The following is a 20,589-nucleotide window of genomic DNA, read 5'->3' as shown; positions in this document are numbered from 1 at the left end:
AACCCTAACCACATTACAGAACCCTAACCCTAACCCTAACCATATTACAGAACCCTAACCCTAACCACATTACAGAACCCTAACCCTAACCCTAACCACATTACAGAACCCTAACCCTAACCCTAACCACATTACAGAACCCTAACCCTAACCCTAACCACATTACAGAACCCTAACCCTAACCCTAACCATATTACAGAACCCTAACCCTAACCACATTACAGAACCCTAACCCTAACCCAAACCACAATATAGAACCCTAACCCTAACCACATTATAGAACCCTAACCCTAACCCTAACCCTAGCCCTAGCCCAACCCTAACCTGCCCAGGCTCACTGTGAACGGTGAATGGTCCTGTTTTGAGTGCCTGTGTATGTCCTCTCAGTTAGGGGGTGGCTTTCATGCTGCCCTGGCTGGGCTGCCCCCTCATCAGCTTCCCTCTGTCCAGGTCCACAGGCTCAGGAGGCCAAGCCCCTTGACCACTCCTCCCGACGGGCCATCCCGTGACATTTGCCCACCGCGCACCGGCTCGGCTCCTCGGACTACAACTCCCGCCATGCCCCGCGCGCCCACCGCCTCCCGGCCACTCCCGGAAGTGGAGCTCCGAGGGGGCGTCTCCGACCTTAGCGAGGGGGCGGTCGGGCTGGCTGGTCTGGGGAGGAGGCCGCCGCGAGGAACCCGATGCGGACCGGCGGCGCCGCAGATGGCTTCGCCTGGAGGCGACGACTGCGGGGGCGCCACGCCCGAGGCGGACCGGCCTCGCCAGCGGCCCTTCCTGATCGGGGTGAGCGGCGGCACCGCCAGCGGCAAGGTGAGGGCGAGCGGCCCGGCGGGGTCTGCGCGGCACCGCGACCGGGGCGCGTCTCCGTCGGGGAGGGAACGGGGCAGGGCTGCGGGCGGGGCGGGGCGGGGGCGGGCGGGTCCGTGTCCAGCGCCGGCGACGTGCGGTCCCGAGTCAGCGCGCCCTGTGTCCGTGCCCCAGTCCACGGTGTGTGAGAAGATCATGGAGCTGCTGGGGCAGAACGAGGTGGACCACCGGCAGCGGAAGGTGGTCATCCTGAGCCAGGACAGGTTCTACAAGGTGCTGACGGCGGAGCAGAAGGCCAAGGCCTTGAAGGGACAGTACAACTTCGACCACCCAGGTGGGTCTGGCCCTGGGCGGCGGAGGGCGGGAGGGCGGCCGGCTCGGGGCCCAGGAGCGCTGAGCGGGGCCCATACAATTGCCCAGGCACCCGAGGTGGAGTGGGCGCTGGGCCCTGGACCCTGGTGGGAGCCAGGCAGCGGGAGCGCCTTTGGACCCCCACCCCTGCCCTGTGATGTGGAGAAGTCCACTCACCTCCCCACGGGGCCCTTTGCACACCCCGTTGTCCACTGCGGCCTGGCCCTGCCCGCTGCCTGGGGCACAGTTCCTGAGAGGCCTGCAGGGGGAAGCAGAGCCCAGACCCAGAAACTTTGTTTCGTGGTTGGTCGGGGGCCAGGGGAACAGGTGGCAGTTGGAGGGGTGGGGAGGGTCATGGCCCGAGGAGGCCAGCCCGCCCTGCCCGCCACGACCCGCAGATCCGCGCTTCCTGCTTTCCGGGGACAGCGGCCTGGGCAGTGGCACTGCTGGGGTCAGCAAGGACAGGGCCATCAGTGGGTGCAGGACTGCAGAGGGCTCTGCAGATGGAGGCTGTAGAGGCCACTGCCGGCCCAGGCGTCCCTCAGGTCCCGGGACCGCCAGCAGGACCGCCAGCATCCCAGCACAGGACGCCTGGACCGTCCTGCCTTTTGTCCATCCCTGCAGATGCCTTTGACAATGACTTGATGCACAGGACTCTGAAAAACATCGTCGAGGGCAAAACTGTCGAGGTCCCAACCTATGACTTTGTGACCCACTCGAGGTGAGCAGGTGGTTCCTGGGAGGCACTCAGGGCGTCCCCTCCGGGGCTTACAGACCGCCCGCGGCAGGCCTGACCCATGGGTTTCTGCGGACACCCCTCTCCCGCCGTGATCTGTTTCCTCGGTGGAGTCAGTGCCCGGGAGACCCTGTCTCCAGCAGGGCCCGCTCCCTGCTCTTGCCCGCAGGTTACCGGAGACCACGGTGGTGTACCCGGCGGACGTGGTCCTGTTTGAGGGCATCCTGGTCTTCTACAGCCAGGAGATCCGGGACATGTTCCACCTGCGCCTCTTTGTGGACACGGACTCCGACGTCAGGCTGTCGAGAAGAGGTAAGGCGCTCGGCCTCCCTGCCCCGGGCTGAGGCTGGGCGGTCGTTTCCGGGTCTGACGGCGGCCTCCTGGCTCCTGTCGCTGCAGTTCTCCGAGACGTGAACCGCGGGAGGGACCTGGAGCAGATTCTGACCCAGTACACCACCTTCGTCAAGCCAGCCTTCGAGGAGTTCTGCCTGCCGGTACTGCCTGCGCTTAATTGGGAATGCCTGCCTTTTCTCCCTCCAGAGACACGATGCCTGGTTCTGGGAGCTGGTGGGGAGGCACGCGTCCGATTATAAATGGAGATTCAGCTAGTGCCCAGATGCCCAGGGCGTGCCCAGCTCTCCAGGCCTCCTCTGCCCTGCTGCTCCCTCTGCCGAGAAAAGCCACTCCCCGTATCCTCACCGGCTCCCTCCTGCTTCAGGCCTTGCCCTGGTCACCGGGATTGCCTGTGCAGGATGACCCCGAGACCCCTCTGCTCCCGGCCTCGGGCCTGCTTTCTGTGTTCCCAGGGGGCTTCTCGTCATCTGACCGCACGGGCTATCTTGCTTACCCCCTTTGCTGGCCTCCGCCTCCAGTCCGCTCAGCAGTGAGCCGGCCAGGGGAGCCGCGCCTGGCCCTCCGGCAGGTCCACTACCTGCAGACACAGCTGCCCAGGCTGTCCCTCCTGCCTTGGTGGCGCATCTCTTGTAACATGTCTCCTTGGCCCACATTCACACGCCAACACCAGACGGTTCCTAGGTCCATCCCCGGGGCCGCACAGGTTTCTCCTCCCCTCCCTGTGCTTTGCCTGGTTCAGGTGTCCCCAGCAGCCCTGCCCCTCCCTCGCACAGGGCTGGCGAGAGTGAGCGATGCCCGGCATGTTGGCAGCTGCACTGCGGCCGCTCTTGTGTGCAGTGCACCTTGTGCACCTGCCACTCGTCCGGGGTTCTTGCAGAAGGGCCCTGATTGCAGACGAAGCACGTGGTGGAGGATGCCACGCTCCACTTGGCCCAGTGAATGAAGTTGTTAGCACAGAGAACTGTCCTCGAGACTGTTCTATTGGTAGCATCGAGCAGAGCACAGCATTTCAGAGATACAGGAGATACCAGTTCTCCTGGCTGCCTGGCCACCTCCTGCTGCGCTGCCTGGAGCACTGTCCTACCTTGCTGATAACTGCCCCCTGCCCCCTGCCCCCTGCCCCCTCCTGCCTGTGACCCAGGAATCCAGGCACCTCAAGGCTTGCTCCTCAACTGGAGGGCACCTTGGAGGGCGGGGTGGACAGATTCTTACAAGATCCTCCCTTTTGTGTTGCAGACAAAGAAGTATGCGGATGTGATCATCCCCCGAGGGGTGGACAATATGGGTAAGAACCAGGCCTGATGGGCTGCCCGAAGTCTCTGCCCAGAGCCCCAAGGCAGGCACTGCCCCATCCCCCCTGGTCGCTGACAGTTACATTATATGTCAGTTACACCTCAATAAAGCTGCTGGGAAAATAGCTACTAGTAGAGAAAACTGTTGAGGAGCCACTGTTAGCAGGAAGTCCTTTAACCAGGCCCCAGGCCAGCAGAAGTCCTCGCTGGCCCAGCCGGCAAGTCTGGTGTCCAGGCCTGGACGTGTGTTCTGTCTGCTGAGACCCGGTGCCGGACAGACGGGCGACGGGGTGGAGGGCGCGTGCGGCTGACGCGCTCTTGTCTGTCTGCCGCAGTCGCCATCAACCTGATCGTGCAGCACATCCAGGACATTCTGAACGGGGACATCTGCAAGTGGCACCGTGGAGGGGCCAACGGGCGCAGCTGCAAGAGGACGTTTCCTGAGCCCGCAGACCACTCCGCGGTGCTGGCCGTCGGCAAACGGTCGCACCTGGAGTCCAGCAGCAGGCCGCACTGAGGACGGGTGTGCCTCCCGCAGGCCCGGAGGCGCCCGCCTGCCCCCAGACACCTGCTGCTTCCTGTCCGCCTCTGGGACGGTCCCGTGAGTCAGTGTCCTCAGTACCGGGGCGCTGGACGCGGGGTCCCCCCAGTTCGATGGGGTGGGGGCTGTGTCTGCACCTGCTCCCTCGTGGTGAGGAGGATAGGCAGGCCAGGTCACTGAGAAATGCCACAGGGCGCGTGGCAGCCTGTGATGCTCACGCGGGGACACGGGGCCGCGCTGTGGGGGGAGGAGGGACATCTGGACACTGTGCTCAGTGTTCTGACTGGTCTCATGGCGAGTTTCTCTGGTGTGATCAGTTCTCACATGTGCGACTGAAAGTGTGAAAATACCTCCCCTTTTTATGTTGTACGTCCCATGTTTTCTGTTCTATTCTGTTTCCTAACACCGTGTAGTGAGCTAGTAACCCCGTTTCGTGACCCGCAGTGGGTGTGATCCAGCCTGTGACAGGCTGACCTGACCTGAGGAGCCAGCGAGGCCTTTCTCCTGGCCTGGGCTCCAGGGCAGGGCGGGGCAGGAGCCTTGGGGACAGGCGTCTTTTTAACCAGCACCAGACAGGAAGCAGGGACACCCACTCACCCAGCCCCGGCTGGGGAGGGTCCACCAGGAGACCCTGAGCCCAGGGTGCTGTCCCACCTCTAGCCAAGGAATATGCTGGACCTGAGGCATGAGCGAGTGCTGTGGCCCAAAGCCAGCCCCTCTCCCTCCCTCACTGAGTCCATGCCCCAAGCCCCCGTGGCCTGTGTCGTCCTGGAGTGTCTTCCTTCCCACGTGGTGGCCACGTGTTAAAGGGGTCCTGCCCCATCACTGTGCTAACCTGCGCGGCACTCTGAGTTCTTTCTATGGAGTAGTAGCTGGTCACACAACTGACATCGGCTGAGCCGTGGCTGGCTGCTGGTGACTCAGTTTCGTCAAGCGTGTTGTGCCCTTCGGGGAGAGAATCAATAAATAACCAATATGAATGCCAGTGGTCCCTTTTTATTATTTCTTAAAATATTATTTATTGATTTCAGAGAGGAAGGGAGAAGAGAGAATCATTGATCGGTTGCCTCCTGCACGCCCCCTACTGGGGATGGAGCCTGCAACCCAGGCATATGCCCTTGGCCGGAGTGGAACCTGGGACCCTTCAGTCCGCAGGCTGGCGCTCTCTCCACTAAGCCAAGCCGGCCAGGGCAGTGGTCCCTTTTTAATTACACCAAAGGCGAGTTCAGGACAAGGAACAGATGACACACCTTGACTGTCTGCTGCCCGTTAGCCTCACGGGTGTGCAGTCAGCGAGAGGGTTGACACAGGGTTACCGCCTCACTCAGCCTGAGGCCCCGCCCGGCCGGCCCAGTGGCTAGTGACACTCAGCTGTTCCGGGCAAAGCCTAGAGGCCCCCCGGGGAGAGGCTCTAGCTCGGGGCCAGCGGGTGCTTGGGAGGGAGGACCAGGCGTGTCTGTTAGTAAGACCGGCCCGTCCGGTCTGACCCTCACGCCCGTCACTCCCACTCCCCGCCATCTCTCCGTCGCCGAGCCCCACACTTGCCACTCAACACGTGTCCCCGTGTAGGGCCCCAGGATTTGTGGGCACAGCGTGTTCTTTATTGTCCGCATAAGAATAAGGTGCTTAAGGTGAAGGGGACCAGAGGAGAGCCCCCGCCAGGCCTGGCCAGCTCCCCCGAGCGTGTCCCGGTCCCGGTCCCGACCCTGGATCTCTCGTGCCAGTCCTGCTAGTGTTTGCGGATCAGGATGTCCCAGCTCTCTTTCCAGCGAAGGGCCTGGAGGTCGCTGGGTGACAGCGACTTGTCCCCGTAGGTCAGTGGGCGCAGCATGTTAAACACGTGGCAGGCGGCCGAGTACCATGCGACCACCAGGGCGCCAAACAGGCTCCTGTGGAGCTGGGACCTGTGGGTGCCAGAGCAGAGCGCAGGTGTGGCTCCTGTGGCTCCGCCCCACTGGCCGCCGCACTCAGCACCTGGCCTCTTCTGCCTGCGCCCACCCCCCCCTCCCCGCACCCGTCGTGCCCGTCTCAGCCTACTGCTCAGGTCTCCGAGCCTCTGCTCCACCTGAACGCCAACCCCACGCATCACGGCTCCCCCCTCCCCCTCTCCCCGTTCGAGGCTTCCAGGCTCCCAGCCCCCCCAGGTTACACAGCTTCCCGGTCTACCTCCTCTGTGCCTGCCAACGGGCCAATATGGCCGTCCGAGACCCCTCCCCACCCTTAGGTTCCCCTTGCTCACCTTCCCCCTGGTCTGGACCACAGACCCACTTCCCACGTCCCACCCCAACGGCTGTGCAGGCTCATCCTCGACCCCAGGGCCCCAGTCCGCCCCTCACACTGTGATGGCCCAGACCTGCACAGGTGCTCGCCGATGTGCTGCAAGACCACGGGCAGTAGAAGGATCTGGAAGGTGAGTGCGGGCAGGTAGTGGTAGAGGAAGAGCGTCTTCTCCATCAGGAAGAACGGGAAGTAGTTCGCCGCCCAGCCGCCGGCACACAGGGCCCCGGCCAGCACCCAGCGCAGCCAGGAATCTGGGGAGGATGGCGCAGGCTCAGCTCTCCCCTCCCCCCACCCCCCATCGCTGGAGGAAGAACAGACTGGCCCTCAGAACCCCCTGCAGCGCCCGCTGGGTCCTCACGGAACCTCCTCTGAGAAATACCAGCCCTGCGGGAGGCCCAGCCTCTGCTGCTCGTCAAGGTGCCGTGTCGGGATTATCTGGTCGGTACGACTTAGGGAGCTGAGGGGCTGCCTGTCCAGTGGGGAGGATGGACCAGTTCCCAGAGCCCCACAGTAGGAGTGCCTCGGGGCCTCCTGTCCTGGGGCTCATTCCTTTTCTGTTTGGAGATGGTGCTAAGTGGGTTTCTGTTACTAGCAAACACCAGACCCTCCACTGGGTACACATGGCGGCTCCGCCCTGGGCTCACCAGCCACCCCTGCCCAGTGCCTGCACCTCCCTGCCCAGTGCCTGCACCTCCCAGCCCAGTGCCTGCACCTCCCTGCCCAGTGCCTGCACCTCCCAGCCCAGTGCCTGCACCTCCCTGCCCAGTGCCTGCACCTCCCAGCCCAGTGCCTGCACCTCCCTGCCCAGTGCCTGCACCTCCCTGCCCAGTGCCTGCACTCCCTGCCCAGTGCCTGCACCTCCCTGCCCAGTGCCTGCACCTCCCTGCCCAGTGCCTGCACCTCCCTGCCCAGTGCCTGCACCTCCCAGCCCAGTGCCTGCACCTCCCTGCCCAGTGCCTGCACTCCCTGCCCAGTGCCTGCACTCCCTGCCCAGTGCCTGCACTCCCTGCCCAGTGCCTGCACCTCCCTGGAGAAGCCCAGAAGGTCACGTGGGGGCTGAATGCAACATTTTGTCTCTGGGGAGACAAAAATAATTTACGCCCCTGGAGGCAGAAACAAAGATGCCACCTGAAGGCAGAGCTTCCTGGTGAGCTGAGCTCTGGTCAGAAGTAGGAGGAGGAGAAACGGGGGGAGCGTGCACGCACCCTCGGGGAGCTCACAGACACGCCTCCGGCGGCGGAGCAGGTACCAGCAGAAGAGCAGGACGTACAGCGCGGTGGCGAGGCCGGCGGAAGCCCAGATCACCACGTTCCCCAGCAGGTGGATCTGAGCCTACAAGGACGGAGATGCCATCAGCACAGCCTCCATGGGGCCTGTTCCTGCCGCGGCCCTTTCTAGGATGTGCGGAGTTTCCTACAATCAGGAGCCGCGATTGTCTTCAACAGCAGGCTGCTCCCAGAGGGACTCGCACAGAGCAACGCACAGCTAAGGGTGTGCCCGGGGCCCTGCTCTGCGAGTGACCGCTCGGCGCGCTCTGGCCGGGAGGACGTGAGCATCGTTAGCTCGTGTCGTCGCAGGAGCCATGGCTGAGCAGGCTCTGCCGCCTTCCCTGGGGGAAGCGACAACAGGTGCCTTAAGGAAGCTCTGCCAGCTGAGCGCAGGGGCCGTGCACGGACAGCAGGGAAGGTGCGGCGCGGCCACAGAGCGGAGGGCCGCTTCCTTCCACGCACACGCGTCCTCGCTCCTCGGCTCTGCGGCCAGCCCAGGAGCCAGCACTCGGCGGGAAGCAGAGGGGAGGAAGGCAGCGCTGCTTACACTGGTCCTGGGGTGCAGCCAGTAGGCGATGTTGGTGTCCAGGGTGACCCAGTCCAGCGGCGTGGAGCTGTACTTGTGCTCCGAGTCGTCGCTCCTCACCGTCAGCATCCTCCACTGCAACAGCCGGAGCCCGTCAGGCAGCCAGGCACCTGCGCTGGGGCCCAACCTCAAGCTCATTTGGAAGGCGCCACGGAGGCAGCGCGGCCCGATAGGCGGGCTCAGCAGGAGACCTGGATTCCAACCTGCTGGTGGCCGGCCCCAGGGGCTCCAGTCACTCGTCTAAGGGCACATCTAGACCAGGGAGCCGTGCTTCCGGTCTCCATCGGATTGACTGGGGCCTGGCAACGTGGCCTGCTGGGTGGCGGGACGGACGGACACACGCCTTCCACTGCGTCAGGTCCCAGGTAAAGACTGACTTGGGGAGGGGAGGACTCCACAGCCTCCATTCCCGCCTCCCGCTCCACGTCACCTGCAGCTCCGAGAATCTGGCCATGAAGCTCAGGTTCCTGCTGACGTCCACGTGAGTTGGCGAGTGCAGCTCCAGCTCCCTCTCCCTCTGCTCCTGGCCTGACGGACACACCAGGCCCGAAAGAACAGAGCAGATTAAGGTCAGGAGCTGGGCACAGCTGTGGGTGCAGCGCAGGCGGCTTCCCTGCCTTCCAAACCCCACGGCGACTGGCGGCGTCCCATTCTGTTTCCCCGAGAAACTACCGACAAACTAGGGTCTGTGGACCCGTGAGAGCTCGGCTCACACGGCCTGTGGACCGCAGGGTAACCCCCTGGCTGTTGGCAGCTTCAGCGGGCCTGGGAGGGGCGTGTGGTGTGCGAGAGCGTGGGAGCTGTGCCGCCTCTCACCAGGGCCCCGTGGGTCAGCGACTCACTCCTGCCGTAGCGGTGCTCCTCCACGGCCCACACGGCGCTCTCGTGGTAGCCCCGGGACAGCTTCTCCCCAACCACCTCCAGCTGCCGGAAGCCCCAGTCGGGGAGGTGGGCCCCGCTCAGCTGGAAGACGGGACGAGGGCGTGAGGGGCAAGCCAGGCCCTGGCTCATCGCGGCCAGGGCTCCGGAAGGTCCGCATGTGAGGGCTCAGTTCTGAGGACTTAGAAAGGCCCCCACCTTCCGTGCAAACACAGCATCCACTTGGCACAAGTGGCCGGGGAAGGGCGGCTCGGCCAGGAGCCGCGCAGACTGTGGGCCGAGATGCAGGCTCTGGGTCAGGCAGCAGCCCTTACCTTCAGGATGGCGGACGTGTTCAGGTGCACGAGGCGCACCTCCGACAGGATGGTCTTCCAGATCTCGGCGTCCGACTCTCTGTTCACGATGTCCTGTAAGAGCAAATCTGCCCGTTACATCCCTCTCCGGCTTCCTTCCACAGGTGAGGCCAGTCACGCTGAAACTGATGGCTGATCCTGGGGCGAATTGGCTGATCGGGGGCCAGCAGGCTGACGTGGGGGGCAAAAAGGCTGATCTGGGGGGCCAGTGGGCTGATCCTGGGGGGCCAGTGGGCTGAACCTGGGGGTAGCGGTCTGATCCTGGGGGGCCAGCGGGCTGAACCTGGGGGTAGCGGGCAGATCCTGGGGGGTAGCGGGCTGAGCCTGGGGGTAGCGGGCAGATCCTGGGGGTAGCGGGCAGATCCTGGGGGGTAGCAGGCTGAGCCTGGGGGGTAGCGGGCTGAGCCTGGGGGTAGCGGGCTGAGCCTGTGGGGTAGCAGGTTGAGCCTGGGGGTAGCGGGCTGAGCCTGGGGGTAGCGGGCTGAGCCTGGGGGGTAGCAGGCTGAGCCTGGGGGTAGCGGGCTGAGCCTGGGGGTAGCGGGCTGAGCCTGGGGGGTAGCGGGCTGAGCCTGGGGGTAGCGGGCAGATCCTGGGGGTAGCGGGCAGATCCTGGGGGGTAGCAGGCTGAGCCTGGGGGGTAGCGGGCAGATCCTGGGGGGTAGCGGGCTGAGCCTGGGGGGTAGCAGGTTGAGCCTGGGGGTAGCGGGCTGAGCCTGGGGGTAGCGGGCTGAGCCTGGGGGTAGCGGGCAGATCCTGGGGGGTAGCAGGTTGAGCCTGGGGGTAGCGGGCTGAGCCTGGGGGTAGCGGGCAGATCCTGGGGGGTAGCGGGCAGATCCTGGGGGGTAGCGGGCTGAGCCTGGGGGTAGCGGGCTGAGCCTGGGGGATAGCGGGCTGAGCCTGGGGGTAGCGGGCTGAGCCTGGGGGTAGCGGGCTGAGCCTGGGGCACAGTGCCTCCTGCAGCAGCAGCTCAGCCTTCAGGCAGAGACCAAAGACCTGCGCTTCTGGGATGCCTGCTCACCCACAGGGCTTAGAGCTCGGCCCGGATGCAAAGATGGAGCAATGGAGGTTAGAGACCGTCCCTGAAAGCTGTCCCAGGGGACTCCTGACATCAGGGAATAAACAACTGACATCTGAGGAGCACTTGGCATTGTTGTGGCCTCGCGAGGGCGCCGTGAGGTGGTGTAGGGGCCGCACTGCGGTCAGCCTGCCTCCCCTGCTCCATGTGGGGCTGACGGGGCCACCAGCAGGGACTGAGGAGGAGGAGAGGGATCAGCGAGGAGACCCCCGCGACAAGCCAGCAGCGGGGGGGCCTGGGACTCTTGGGACAGCTCCCGATGTCACGGAACAGGCACAAACAACTCCCGTGGAGGCGGGAGGCCAGGGGAGAGGCGGGCGAAGCCGGTGCATGACAACATCACAGCACATGGACGTCTGTCGCATGTGAAGGGGGAGGAGAGGTGCTGCTGGGCACAGACATGGAAAAGCAGCCCCGCCTTGCTGAGGGCCACCAGCCACACTCAGTGCACTGGACATGCAGCTCACACCACTGAACACACGGGGCTGAGTGGGGAGCTGCCGCTGCAGGAGCCTCGGGAGGCGACCCCAGTGCCACTACTCAACTCACGCCCTTGAACTCAGACAGCCAATGTCCAGGACACCAGGGCGTACCCCGCCACCTTTCCTAGGACACCGCCTGCATCCTGGAGAGCGAGACTCGTTGTACAAAGGGCCATGTTGGCCTGGTCGCTCGGAGGAAGGCGGCCACTATCCCAGCTGCCCTGGGAAGGGGCAGCCCCAGGACTCGCCCGAGGGCCAGGCCTCTCCCAGGGGAGCCTGCGACAGGGCAGGTGTTCCTGTCAGGCCGGGCCGACCAAGGCTCCTGGGTGACGAGGGTGCTGGAGCCCCGACCCCGGGTTCAGTGACCTGGTCTTGACACTGAGTGACGAAGCCAGAGGCACCTCCTCCTGGCAGAACCACAGAGCCCAGCAGCAAGCATTTACCAACTGTCTGCAAACCATTTGTCTGATACCAGCGCCCCCAGATCCATGGTCTGTGGAAGTCTCTACTCCCTGTAAAAACAGCCACGAACTCTGATGACCGTATCCCTTCCCAGGTTACCCCTGAACCTGGATCATGCTAAACGGCGGTTTCCAACGTCCTGTTAGAAGGTGCGTGTGCTGATGGTGGTCACTCCCCGTCTCCGCAGTGTCCGCGACTCACCAGCCTCCAGAGGCTCTGGGCGGGCATGGAGACGTTGTAGTCGATGTAGCAGGACACCTCCTGCGCATGGGGGTTCAGGGGGGCTGCCACGTCGTGCCTGCAACACCAAACAATGCTCACGGGAATTCCTCAGCTGTTTCTTTAAGGGGAAAAGCCGCTTTTCAGAAACAGCCAGCTCAGCCTAAGGGGCAGCGGCCCTGTAGTCGCTCTGACCCAAGGGTGCCAGATCACGTTGACGGAAAGTATGGCGAGTGCCCGGGGAGCTGGGTGGTGGTGTAGTGAGGGGCGGCCAGCCCCCAAAATACATGGGCTGCTCAGAGGCTGAGAGCCAACATGTCCCCACCCCCCTGCCCCACTGAACCCCAGTCCCAGTCCTGCTGGGCTCACTGACAGCGGGGACACCACCGATGGAGGAGCCCCACTGCACCCTGAGCACGCGAGCCTGGCTGCTCTCCCCTCACCTGGCCCCTCACTACAGCCATCTCCCTCCCTCTGCTCCCTCAGCTGCCGCCCTGGGTCCCCTCCCGCGGGGAGTGCAGGTGAGCACAGCTGGGAGCTGGGAGGGAGGAGGGAGGGCGGGCGGGCTCACGTGTTGAGGAGGCGGCTGGTCATGCCGTGCACCAGCTGCACCACGTCCCCATGCCGCACGGGCCTCGGCGGGTTGCTCACCTCCAGCTGGTGCCTGGGAAGACAGGAGCCGCACGTCACTGGTCGTGTCGAGGCTCTGGGTGCTCCCAGGGGGACAACTGGGAATGTGCAGCCGCCCAACCAGTTTGTCCCTTGTACGACGTGAGTTCGTGTCAACAGCCATGACACTGAACTCGTTTCTGAAACCTATGGCCAACTTTCCAAGCTTCCAAACATGGTCCCGTCTGCCACCTTCACACTTGGGCTGCTCTGTGCTACCTACGAACACCGTGGGGCCCACTCAGAAATCCCTCTCTCACACAGACCTGCTCAGTGCCCGCTCGGGGAAAGGGACGCAGGGCCCCACTGGCCTCGACATGCAGGGGCAGGAGGAGCTAGAACAGGTGAGTGGTGAGCGTGGGCAGGAGGAGCTAGAACAGGTGAGTGGGGAGGGCGGGCAGGAGGAGTGGGAGCAGGTGAGTGGGGAGGGCGGGCAGGAGGAGCTAGAACAGGTGAGTGGGGAGCGTGGGCAGGAGGAGCTAGAACAGGTGAGTGGGGAGGGTGGGCAGGAGGAGTGGGAGCAGGTGAGTGGGGAGGGCGGGCAGGAGAAGCTAGAACAGGTGAGTGGGGAGGGCGGGCAGGAGGAGTGGGAGCAGGTGAGTGGGTGAGGGTGGGCAGGAGGAGTGGGAGCAGGTGAGTGGGGAGCGTAGGCAGGAGGAGCTAGAACAGGTGAGTGGGGAGGGTGGGCAGGAGGAGTGGGAGCAGGTGAGTGGGGAGGGCGGGCAGGAGGAGCTAGAACAGGTGAGTGGGGAGGGTGGGCAGGAGGAGTGGGAGCAGGTGAGTGGGGAGGGTGGGCAGGAGGAGCTAGAACAGGTGAGTGGGGAGGGCGGGCAGGAGGAGCTAGAACAGGTGAGTGGGGAGGGTGGGCAGGAGGAGCTAGAACAGGTGAGTGGGGAGGGCGGGCAGAAGCTGGAGCAGGTGAGTGGGTGAGCATGGGCAGGAGGAGCAGGAGCGGACGGTGTAGGCCCCACTGGCCACTGTGCGGTCAGGCCTGAAGGCCCAGGACCTGTACGCACCTCCCGGGGTCCTTGACAATCCACCAGTTGTTGACATCTTTGAAGGGGTAACAGGTCACCTGCTGCTGGTGGGAGCTGCCCCGGCCGTTCTCGTAGCTGCAGGGGAGGGTCAACAAAGACTGGGTCTGCAGGGGCTCCGTAAACTACCCAGCATGGTGTTAGGGGAAAAGAAGGATAAACAGTTTAAATCTAAGAGGGGCCAGAACACTGGACCTTACGTGGGCAGAACACGACCAGTGTGGGGTCACGAGGCCGCCTCGCGGGTGTGCCGGGCCCTCCGCCCAGCGAGCCCTCTCACTGGTTTACACGCAGAGATACCAAGACTCTGACAATCAGACCCAAGAGTTCAATTCCCTGTCTCCCCGACCCTCTTCACATAATGTGAAAGTTGGTAACAGAAAAAATACGACAAACATTTTATAACTTCCAATAAAACAGCACTTTCCTTACCTCAACGGGTAGGTGCTCGGGTGGGAGTGGAGCCAGCAGGGCACAGGCTTGCCCGAGGCGCTCTTCAGAGTGACCTGTGAGCCGTAGGCCACCTCCAGGGGCTGGCCTTGCGTGATCCGAGCCAGCCCCCCCTACAAAGGCCAAAAGGGGCAAGTGAGAGCCAGGGTTCCCCTGCACAGCCCTCCCCCACCTGGGAGCATATTCGGGGTGCTGGCAATTATAATTACACTAGAGGCCCGGTGCATGAAATTTGTGCATGGGAGGAGGGGTCCCTCAGCCTGGCCTGCACCCTCTCCAATCCAGAACCCCTCAGGGGATGTCCGACTACCAGCAGTCAGACATCCCCCTTGCAATCCAGGACTGCTGGCTCAACCACTCACCTGCCTGCCTGCCTGCCTGATCACCCCTAACCACTCTGCCTGCCTGCCTGATCACCCCTAACCACTCTGCCTGCTTGCCTGATCGCCCCTAACTGCCCTCCCTGCCGGCCTGGTCGCCACTAACTGCCCTCCCCTGCTGGCCTGATAGCCTCTAACCTCTTCTGCCTCAATCTCCGCGACTGTGGCTTTGTCCAGATGTCTGGAAGATGTCCGGTCGAATTAGCACGTTACCCTTTTATTAGTATAGATAAGACACAGCTCTGTCGTGTTACATTGATCAGAACCACTGATGGCATGCCGCCTCGGAGGCAGGGCTTGTGTCCATTTACGAGGTGAGAAAGCAGCTCGCCAGCATTTCCGAACAGGTCGGTGTGACTTCAGGCCACAGTTCCAACCACCTCAACTGGTGCATTTGACTGTTTCTGCAAAGTTCGTGTGAATGAGGCCGAGCTGTCTGTCCTCTGAGGCTCATGCGGCCCCCGGAGCCTGTGGGACCTCGCAGGGGTCTCGGGGCCCCTCTGCGTCACACCGACGGAGCTACCCCTCCGCTCATGCCTGCACCCTCGGGACACGCAGACCAGTTTACAGCCCCGAGGCGCAGGCCTCCTTTCTCGCTCTGGCTCTCCCTCTGAGGCTCACCCGACAGTGTTTACGTACGAAACCGAGTCTCCCACGGTCTCTTCTCACCTCCAGGCTGGCCTGGAACGCGCTGGACATGATCTGGTCGTGGGGCCCGGAGCGGCAGAGCAGCGTCAAGTGGACGTAGAAGAACAGCAGGTACGTGACGGCCGGGACGACCACCAGAGCCACTGCGCGGGCCAGCACGTGGCACAGCACACAGACCTGGGCACACGGGGGACACCCCTCGCACGCAGGCTCCCACTGCGCCCCCCTGACGCCGTCCCCCCCGCACGCCCCCACGGCAGGCTCCCCTACGTTTGACAGAGCCTGGTCTCCGATCAGGTGCCAGGTGTGGACGGCGGCGACTCCAAGCACCAGCAAGTAAGTGAAAATGCCCATGTACTTGATGCTGAAAAGACCGATGGAGGGAAGTTAAAATGACAGACGAGGAGGGCGCAGGCGCTGCTCAGACCCAGCCAGACTCACCCGACAGCGCAGGAGCAGGCCACTCCGGTCAGCGTCAGCCACAGCCACCAGCTCGGGGAGAAGGGCCTGCGGGCAGGACGGAGGCAGAGCTGCGCACGGGTCCCCGAGATCCCGAGGGTGGCTGCCGGGACCGAGCTTCAGAGACGCGGAAAATGGACCCCCTCTTCCCCATCGTCGGCCCGCGAGTTCTCTTTTTGGCCAGAACGTTTCTCCAGTTAGTTTAAGTTACAGGAAAACGAGGATGCATTTATGAAGCCATGAGCTGAGGGCCGGTCTGAGTGGCTGCAAGACAGCCAGCAGGCGCGCCCGGACAAAAAGGCTCAGCCCGTTCTGGGCCGCCAGGCCGCCCAGACTCTTACTCTTCCTTCTCGTTAATTAGGACAGGTCCCCGGGCCGTACCTGTGCTTTTGGGAGTTGGAGAACTTCAGGTAGGACAGCACGGCCAGTAGATTAAAAAATATTAACAGCGATTCCAACAGCATCAGCCTGGCCTGCGTGATCAGCGCATTCTCTGTTGGGAGGAGCAGTGTGTGTTGGAAGGAAGCAAAGGCGTGAAATCAAACACCCACAAAGCAAACGCTCCCAGTCGCTCAGAGCGGACGGCGGGACGTCCCGTTCAGCATTGGGGTGTCTCCACAACCACGAGGGCAAGTTCTTAGGGGGAGTCACACCCACTGAGACCGTGTGACCTTGGGCAAGTCACGGAGCTTCTGTCTGTCGTCTTCTCATTTGCAGAAGCAATACCAGCTCTGTGGGCGCCGTGCGTGCTATGGCCTGATGTTGGCAAAGGGCCTCCATTTTCTCTACAGATGGTCTCACTTTGCATGTGAGTTCACTTCATTTGTTGGGAGACCTGGGCTGGAAGGCCCTGTCTGAGGAATACCCACTAACTCCTCTGCCATGGCCATGGGGTGGGGCCTGGGAGGTGGTGGAACCCGGCAGGCCATCAGGGAGTGGCAGACGTGGGTGCAGGTGGAGGTGTTCACCGTTACCCGGGCACCTGTCTGGACAGCCCCAATTCATATGGCCCCACCCCCACAACGTGAAGTCTGGCCACCCACCTCCATAGCCCCCAGCCTGAGAGCGGGGTGACCCCCAGAGTCAGATGTGGACCAACTGCCTGAGCTGCCTGCCATCCTAGGAGCAGAAGCTGCTGAGGGGGGCACGTCTACTGAACTCCGAGCTCTCCTGGGCCACACACTGAAGCGTAGCCAAGGCCCGCCCGTGGCTCTTCCTGCACCAACCAGAGCCGGCCCAGGCCCAGGCCTTACCGATGAGCATCAGCAGGGCGGCTCCCATGGCGGCGCAGTGAGAAAAACGGAGCTCCCACAGGATCTGGTAGGCCATCGGCACCGACAGGGCCCCTGCGAGGGCCGGCAGCAGGCGCAGGGACCACACGGGCACGTTGCTGCTGTATTCTGGAACGCAACCATAGCGGAGCTGAGCGCACCGTGTTTGCAAACAGAGTTTCACACTCACAGACTCCAGTACGAGCGTTCACGACACTGGGGGCCTCATCGGGAACTGGTGTGTGAGCACGCCTTTGAGATGTGCTCGCTAGTCAACGGCACACAGGAACGAGACTAAGGATCTGAAATTAGTTCGTGCTTTACCCCCGTCCCCCCCAACACCCCCCCCCCCCCCGTCTCCTACGTCGCTGTGGCAACACACAGGATTTGTACATCCAGGAGAGACATAGAGGAATCATTGTCACTAAACACTAAGATGTTTACCAGGTTTTTCGAAAGTCTGTCACGTGTACCCAAACAATCGATCACACCCTGGACTCACATTAACAAACCACTAACTCCCCATTCTAATACATGCAAATCAGCAAGGGCAGTGAACATGAGATGTACCTGCTCCAATTCTGTTCCACAAAAAGTTGCCGTCGAATCCTCCCAAATAACCTAAAACAGGATTGATCAGCGACGATCCGTTCAGCAATGTTTCAGGAGTGCCGAACAGTGGCGGCCAACAGCAAGCAACAGTAAATAAATAATAAGACATGACCACTGCCCTCAAGAAAGTTCGTGTATAAGTTTAAAAATACATATACTTTTTATTGATTTCAGAAAGGAAGGGAGGAGCGAGAGATAGAAATGTCAATGACGAGAGACTCATTGATCGGCTGCCTCCTGCACACCCCCCACCGGGGATTAAGCCCGCAACCCAGGCATGTGCCCTGACTGCGAATCGAACTGTGACCTCCTGGCTCCCAGGTCCATGCTCAACCCCTGAGCCACGCCGGCCGGGCCCTCCTATAACTCCTGAAGGTTCCTACCTCCCAAGGCCAGCAGCATGTGGCCGAAGGGCGGTCCACTGCCATCCAAAAAGAAGACCCGCTTCATGTAAAAAGAGATGTACTGCCCGTAATAGACTTCATCGAAACTGGAAAACAAACCCACACGGAACTTCACTGTGAATCTGAGCTGCAGGAGGGCGCCAGCATAAATGTACTCCTGTGTTTCCACACGGCTCAGGGCGCGATCGGCAAGGGTCCGGTCTCCGCCCCAACCACGGCAGGTCCCCAGGTGTGAAGACACGTGTACACAGCCTTCCCCGAAACACAGGCTCTGTGTGTCTCCCTCGCTCTGGACTTAGGGGTGTGCCATTAGCCGGCCCCTGAAAGGCCTCCCACACCCGAGGCCAACCCCCGTGTCCACCAGCTCCATGCAGGAACCCACTGTGACAAAACGTTTTCACGTGAAGGAATCACTGTGCATTTTTTGAGGTGTGATGATGCTACTGTGGTCTTGTGTTTTATTAAGAATAAATAAAACACAAGACACTTTAAGAGACACTTGTACACTGAATTACTTATGAACAAAATATGTCTATGATTTGCTTCTAAAAATCCAGGGAGGGGGTGGCTATCCTATATAATAAAAGGCTAATATGCAAATTGTCCTCTCCACCTGGAGTTCGACCAGGGGGCGGGTCGGCTGGCCAATCTCCCGAGTCCCCTCCCCCATCCAGCCCAGCCCGATTGGACGATTGGGGCCGGCGGCTGGCCCCCACCCGTGAGTTGATAACTGTAGAAGCTGGGTGATGAATACCGGGGTGAGGGGGTCATCATACAATTTTCCCCTTATTTGTATATGTTTGATGCTTTCCATAATAAAAACTTAAACAAAGAGGAACACAGGTATCAGATAATAAAGAGCCCTTCACTAATAAAAGGGGTCGTTTCCCATTATAACAGAGAACACCTCTAAGGTCAGTGAGGACTCACTTCCATATTCCTCAGCCTTCTGCCCGCCAACCACGGGGTCTCAAATGGTCCCCTGAGACTGCTGCGCTGCCCCGGCCCAAGGGCAGGACTGGGCACGTGGGCTCTGCAGGGGTTTCCTGGGACAAACCAGCCTCTCCTCTAACTGCCCGGAACCCCGGCATTTCCCTCTCCCGATCATGCTGTTTAACAGGCAGTTTGGCTTACACCACGGCCCGGGGGTAGGCGAGGCGCCACAGCCGGCTCAGCAGCCCCACCGCCGTCAGAGCCACGACGTTCAAGTTGACATCCGCGGTCACCACTACGGGGCGCTGCAGAAACCCCAACATCTTGCCGAAGAGCAAGCCGCGAGGAGTCCCTGGAAAAGGCCACAAGAGTAAATGGGTGGCAACCAGGAAGGCCCGGAGGCGGAGAAAAGGACCGCGGATGCGCCAGGCAGCACCGCCCTCGAGAGGCGCCCGAGGCACCCGCGATGGGCATGCAGGAACCTCAAGACTGAGCACTCGTTCCTGCAACACCTGCCAGCACCATGGGGGGAGGGAGGACGCTGTGAATGAAGGAAGGGCCTTCCCGCCCTCCCCACGGGGCAGCGCGGCCGGGGACCTCCACCTTCCGAGCCTCGGAGCCTCCTCGGCCCCGCGCGCCTCCTTCCCGTGCCCCCTGGGTCAGCACCGGCCCCTGGCGCCCCCTTTCTCACCCGGGGGCTTCCCCCTCCCTGGACCTCCACTTCTCGAAGGTACGTCTGCCCTGGACGCCCCGTTCCTCTCCCCGGGCGCCCCCTCTCCCCGCAGGCTGCTCTAGTCCCGGGCCACGCTTCACCAAAGTGTCACCTCCCCCCGTGTCCCCTTCTTTCCCGGGCGCACCCGCCCCCCGTTCGGGCCCCAGCTCGCCCGCGGGCCGCGCACGTACTCACCTTCCTTCCGTGCCCGGAGAGCGGTTCCCCCGCCCGGCCGCGCCTGGGACCCGCCAGGGGGTGCGGACCTTGAGGGGCTCCTGGGGCGCACGCGCGGGGCGGGGAGGGGCGGGGCCGCTCGGCACTCAGCTCCGCCCACCGCCCTGCTCGACGCTCGATTCGCGGCGCCTGCGGGGCCGTCGGGCAGCGCCGCGCGTGCGCACTGGGCGGGCGCCGCGGGGGCTGCGGGCTCTCGGGCTGCGCGGGGCGGCCGCCTCCTGGCGAGCGGGACCGGCCTGGCGTTCTGTGGCCCGCGCCCCGCAGCCCACGCTCATGCTTCACGACACAGAGGGCCGCACCCGCCCCTCGCTTGGTGGCGCGGACCCGCGTGTCCCCACTGGACCGCGGGGGCCGGGACGATGACCCTCGGGGACTCGCCAGGTCCCTCGTCCACGTGCACCTTAACCCGGACCGACAGACGGCTGCAGACACAACAGCGGCGTTTTCGCTGTTGCTGAGGCCGTTCCACACGCTGGTCACCCCACCCCGGCGTGAGGCGACTCACCGGACTCGCTGCGGGAGGGCAGGGCGTAGGGCGGTGTCGGGGGAGACCCCGGCCCGTGTCCCCTTTATCCCGTCACCGGGCTGCGAAGGAACGTGCCCGGGGCAGGGTCCTCGGGGCCACGTTGAACCTACTTGGGAACGACTTGTAAGTTGCCTCCATCCTTTGAACCCTCACTACCCCCTAAGGTCGGTCCTGGGAGAGTCCAGTTCTAGTGAAGGAAACAGTGACAAACAGGTCTTCTAAGTCACACCCCGGAGATGGCCGAACCGAGCACGGCCGCCTGCCCGCAGGTGCCAGCTCTTGGCCCTCCTCCTCCCTCCACTGAAGTGCAGCGCAGTCCGCCCCCGCTCCCAGCAAAGGGACAGGAGGCCCGGCAGCAGAGCAGACACCTCTGACCACCCACCTCTCCAGGGACAAGGGGAGGGCGAGTGCAGGCAGATGTCCTGCGCACCCAACACCACAGCGGGGGCTGCTAATGCCGACCCACTTGGGAAATGCCCCTAACCCACAGGCTTCAGTCGCCTCTCCCGTGTTGCTTTAAGGCATCTCAGTCAAGTCACTCCTAATTAACGTGCAAACTCGAAGGAAAA

The 20,589-nt window shown here is 62.8% G+C and overlaps 2 protein-coding genes and 1 long non-coding RNA gene across 5 annotated transcripts; 1 reads left to right on the top strand and 2 right to left on the bottom strand.

Annotated features, from left to right (window-relative positions):
* Positions 1-592: 592 nt before the first annotated feature.
* On the top strand, positions 593-5,064 carry UCK1 (uridine-cytidine kinase 1). 2 transcript variants are annotated; one of them, XM_059658365.1, is made up of 7 exons: positions 598-813; positions 985-1,144; positions 1,786-1,882; positions 2,067-2,209; positions 2,297-2,391; positions 3,488-3,536; positions 3,879-5,064. In XM_059658365.1, exons 1-7 carry the CDS (start codon positions 706-708, stop codon positions 4,058-4,060), a joined length of 834 nt encoding a protein of 277 aa, XP_059514348.1. In that variant the 5' UTR covers positions 598-705; the 3' UTR covers positions 4,061-5,064. The 2 variants fall into 2 exon arrangements, with proteins under 2 accessions (XP_059514349.1, XP_059514348.1); XM_059658366.1 differs by lacking the exon at positions 2,297-2,391 and having other exon boundaries at positions 593-813.
* On the bottom strand, positions 5,065-18,884 carry POMT1 (protein O-mannosyltransferase 1). 2 transcript variants are annotated; one of them, XM_059658364.1, is made up of 19 exons: positions 18,750-18,884; positions 17,595-17,701; positions 17,170-17,220; positions 16,582-16,728; positions 15,710-15,821; positions 15,311-15,376; positions 15,140-15,233; positions 14,891-15,046; positions 13,824-13,954; positions 13,374-13,469; positions 12,260-12,352; positions 11,671-11,767; positions 9,412-9,504; positions 9,061-9,181; positions 8,649-8,746; positions 8,180-8,293; positions 7,570-7,696; positions 6,438-6,615; positions 5,065-5,988 (listed from the first exon to the last, which is right to left on the bottom strand). In XM_059658364.1, the coding sequence occupies exons 1-19, from the start codon at positions 18,869-18,871 to the stop codon at positions 5,814-5,816; spliced, it is 2,178 nt and encodes a 725-aa protein (XP_059514347.1). In that variant the 5' UTR covers positions 18,872-18,884; the 3' UTR covers positions 5,065-5,813. The 2 variants fall into 2 exon arrangements, with proteins under 2 accessions (XP_059514347.1, XP_059514346.1); XM_059658363.1 differs by having other exon boundaries at positions 14,891-15,233.
* LOC132212502 (uncharacterized) lies at positions 6,635-7,563 on the bottom strand. The gene is made up of 3 exons (XR_009447754.1): positions 7,388-7,563; positions 7,203-7,243; positions 6,635-7,055 (listed from the first exon to the last, which is right to left on the bottom strand). It is a non-coding gene; the product is annotated as an uncharacterized LOC132212502 (long non-coding RNA).
* Positions 18,885-20,589: the final 1,705 nt, after the last annotated feature.

This window comes from Myotis daubentonii, chromosome 11, assembly GCF_963259705.1.
Source record: "Myotis daubentonii chromosome 11, mMyoDau2.1, whole genome shotgun sequence".
Lineage (NCBI taxonomy): Eukaryota > Metazoa > Chordata > Mammalia > Chiroptera > Vespertilionidae > Myotis > Myotis daubentonii.
Note: the sequence above shows the minus strand (reverse complement) of the source record. Positions and strands in the feature narration are given on the sequence as shown.

Excerpts from the sequence above, each read along its gene's own strand:
- UCK1 (XM_059658365.1), top strand. The coding sequence starts at position 706 with ATGGCTTCGCCTGGAGGCGACGACTGCGGGGGCGCCACGCCCGAGGCG. Across the intron at positions 2,210-2,296 it reads CGTCAGGCTGTCGAGAAGAG|TTCTCCGAGACGTGAACCGC; the intron begins GTAAGGCGCTCG and ends CTGTCGCTGCAG. Across the intron at positions 3,537-3,878 it reads CCGAGGGGTGGACAATATGG|TCGCCATCAACCTGATCGTG; the intron begins GTAAGAACCAGG and ends TGTCTGCCGCAG.
- POMT1 (XM_059658363.1), bottom strand. The coding sequence starts at position 18,871 with ATGTTGGGGTTTCTGCAGCGCCCCGTAGTGGTGACCGCGGATGTCAAC. Across the intron at positions 17,702-18,749 it reads GCCTACCCCCGGGCCGTGGT|TTTCGATGAAGTCTATTACG; the intron begins GTAAGCCAAACT and ends TTTGTTTTCCAG. Across the intron at positions 13,955-14,890 it reads CGTTCCAGGCCAGCCTGGAG|GGGGGGCTGGCTCGGATCAC; the intron begins GTGAGAAGAGAC and ends TGGCCTTTGTAG.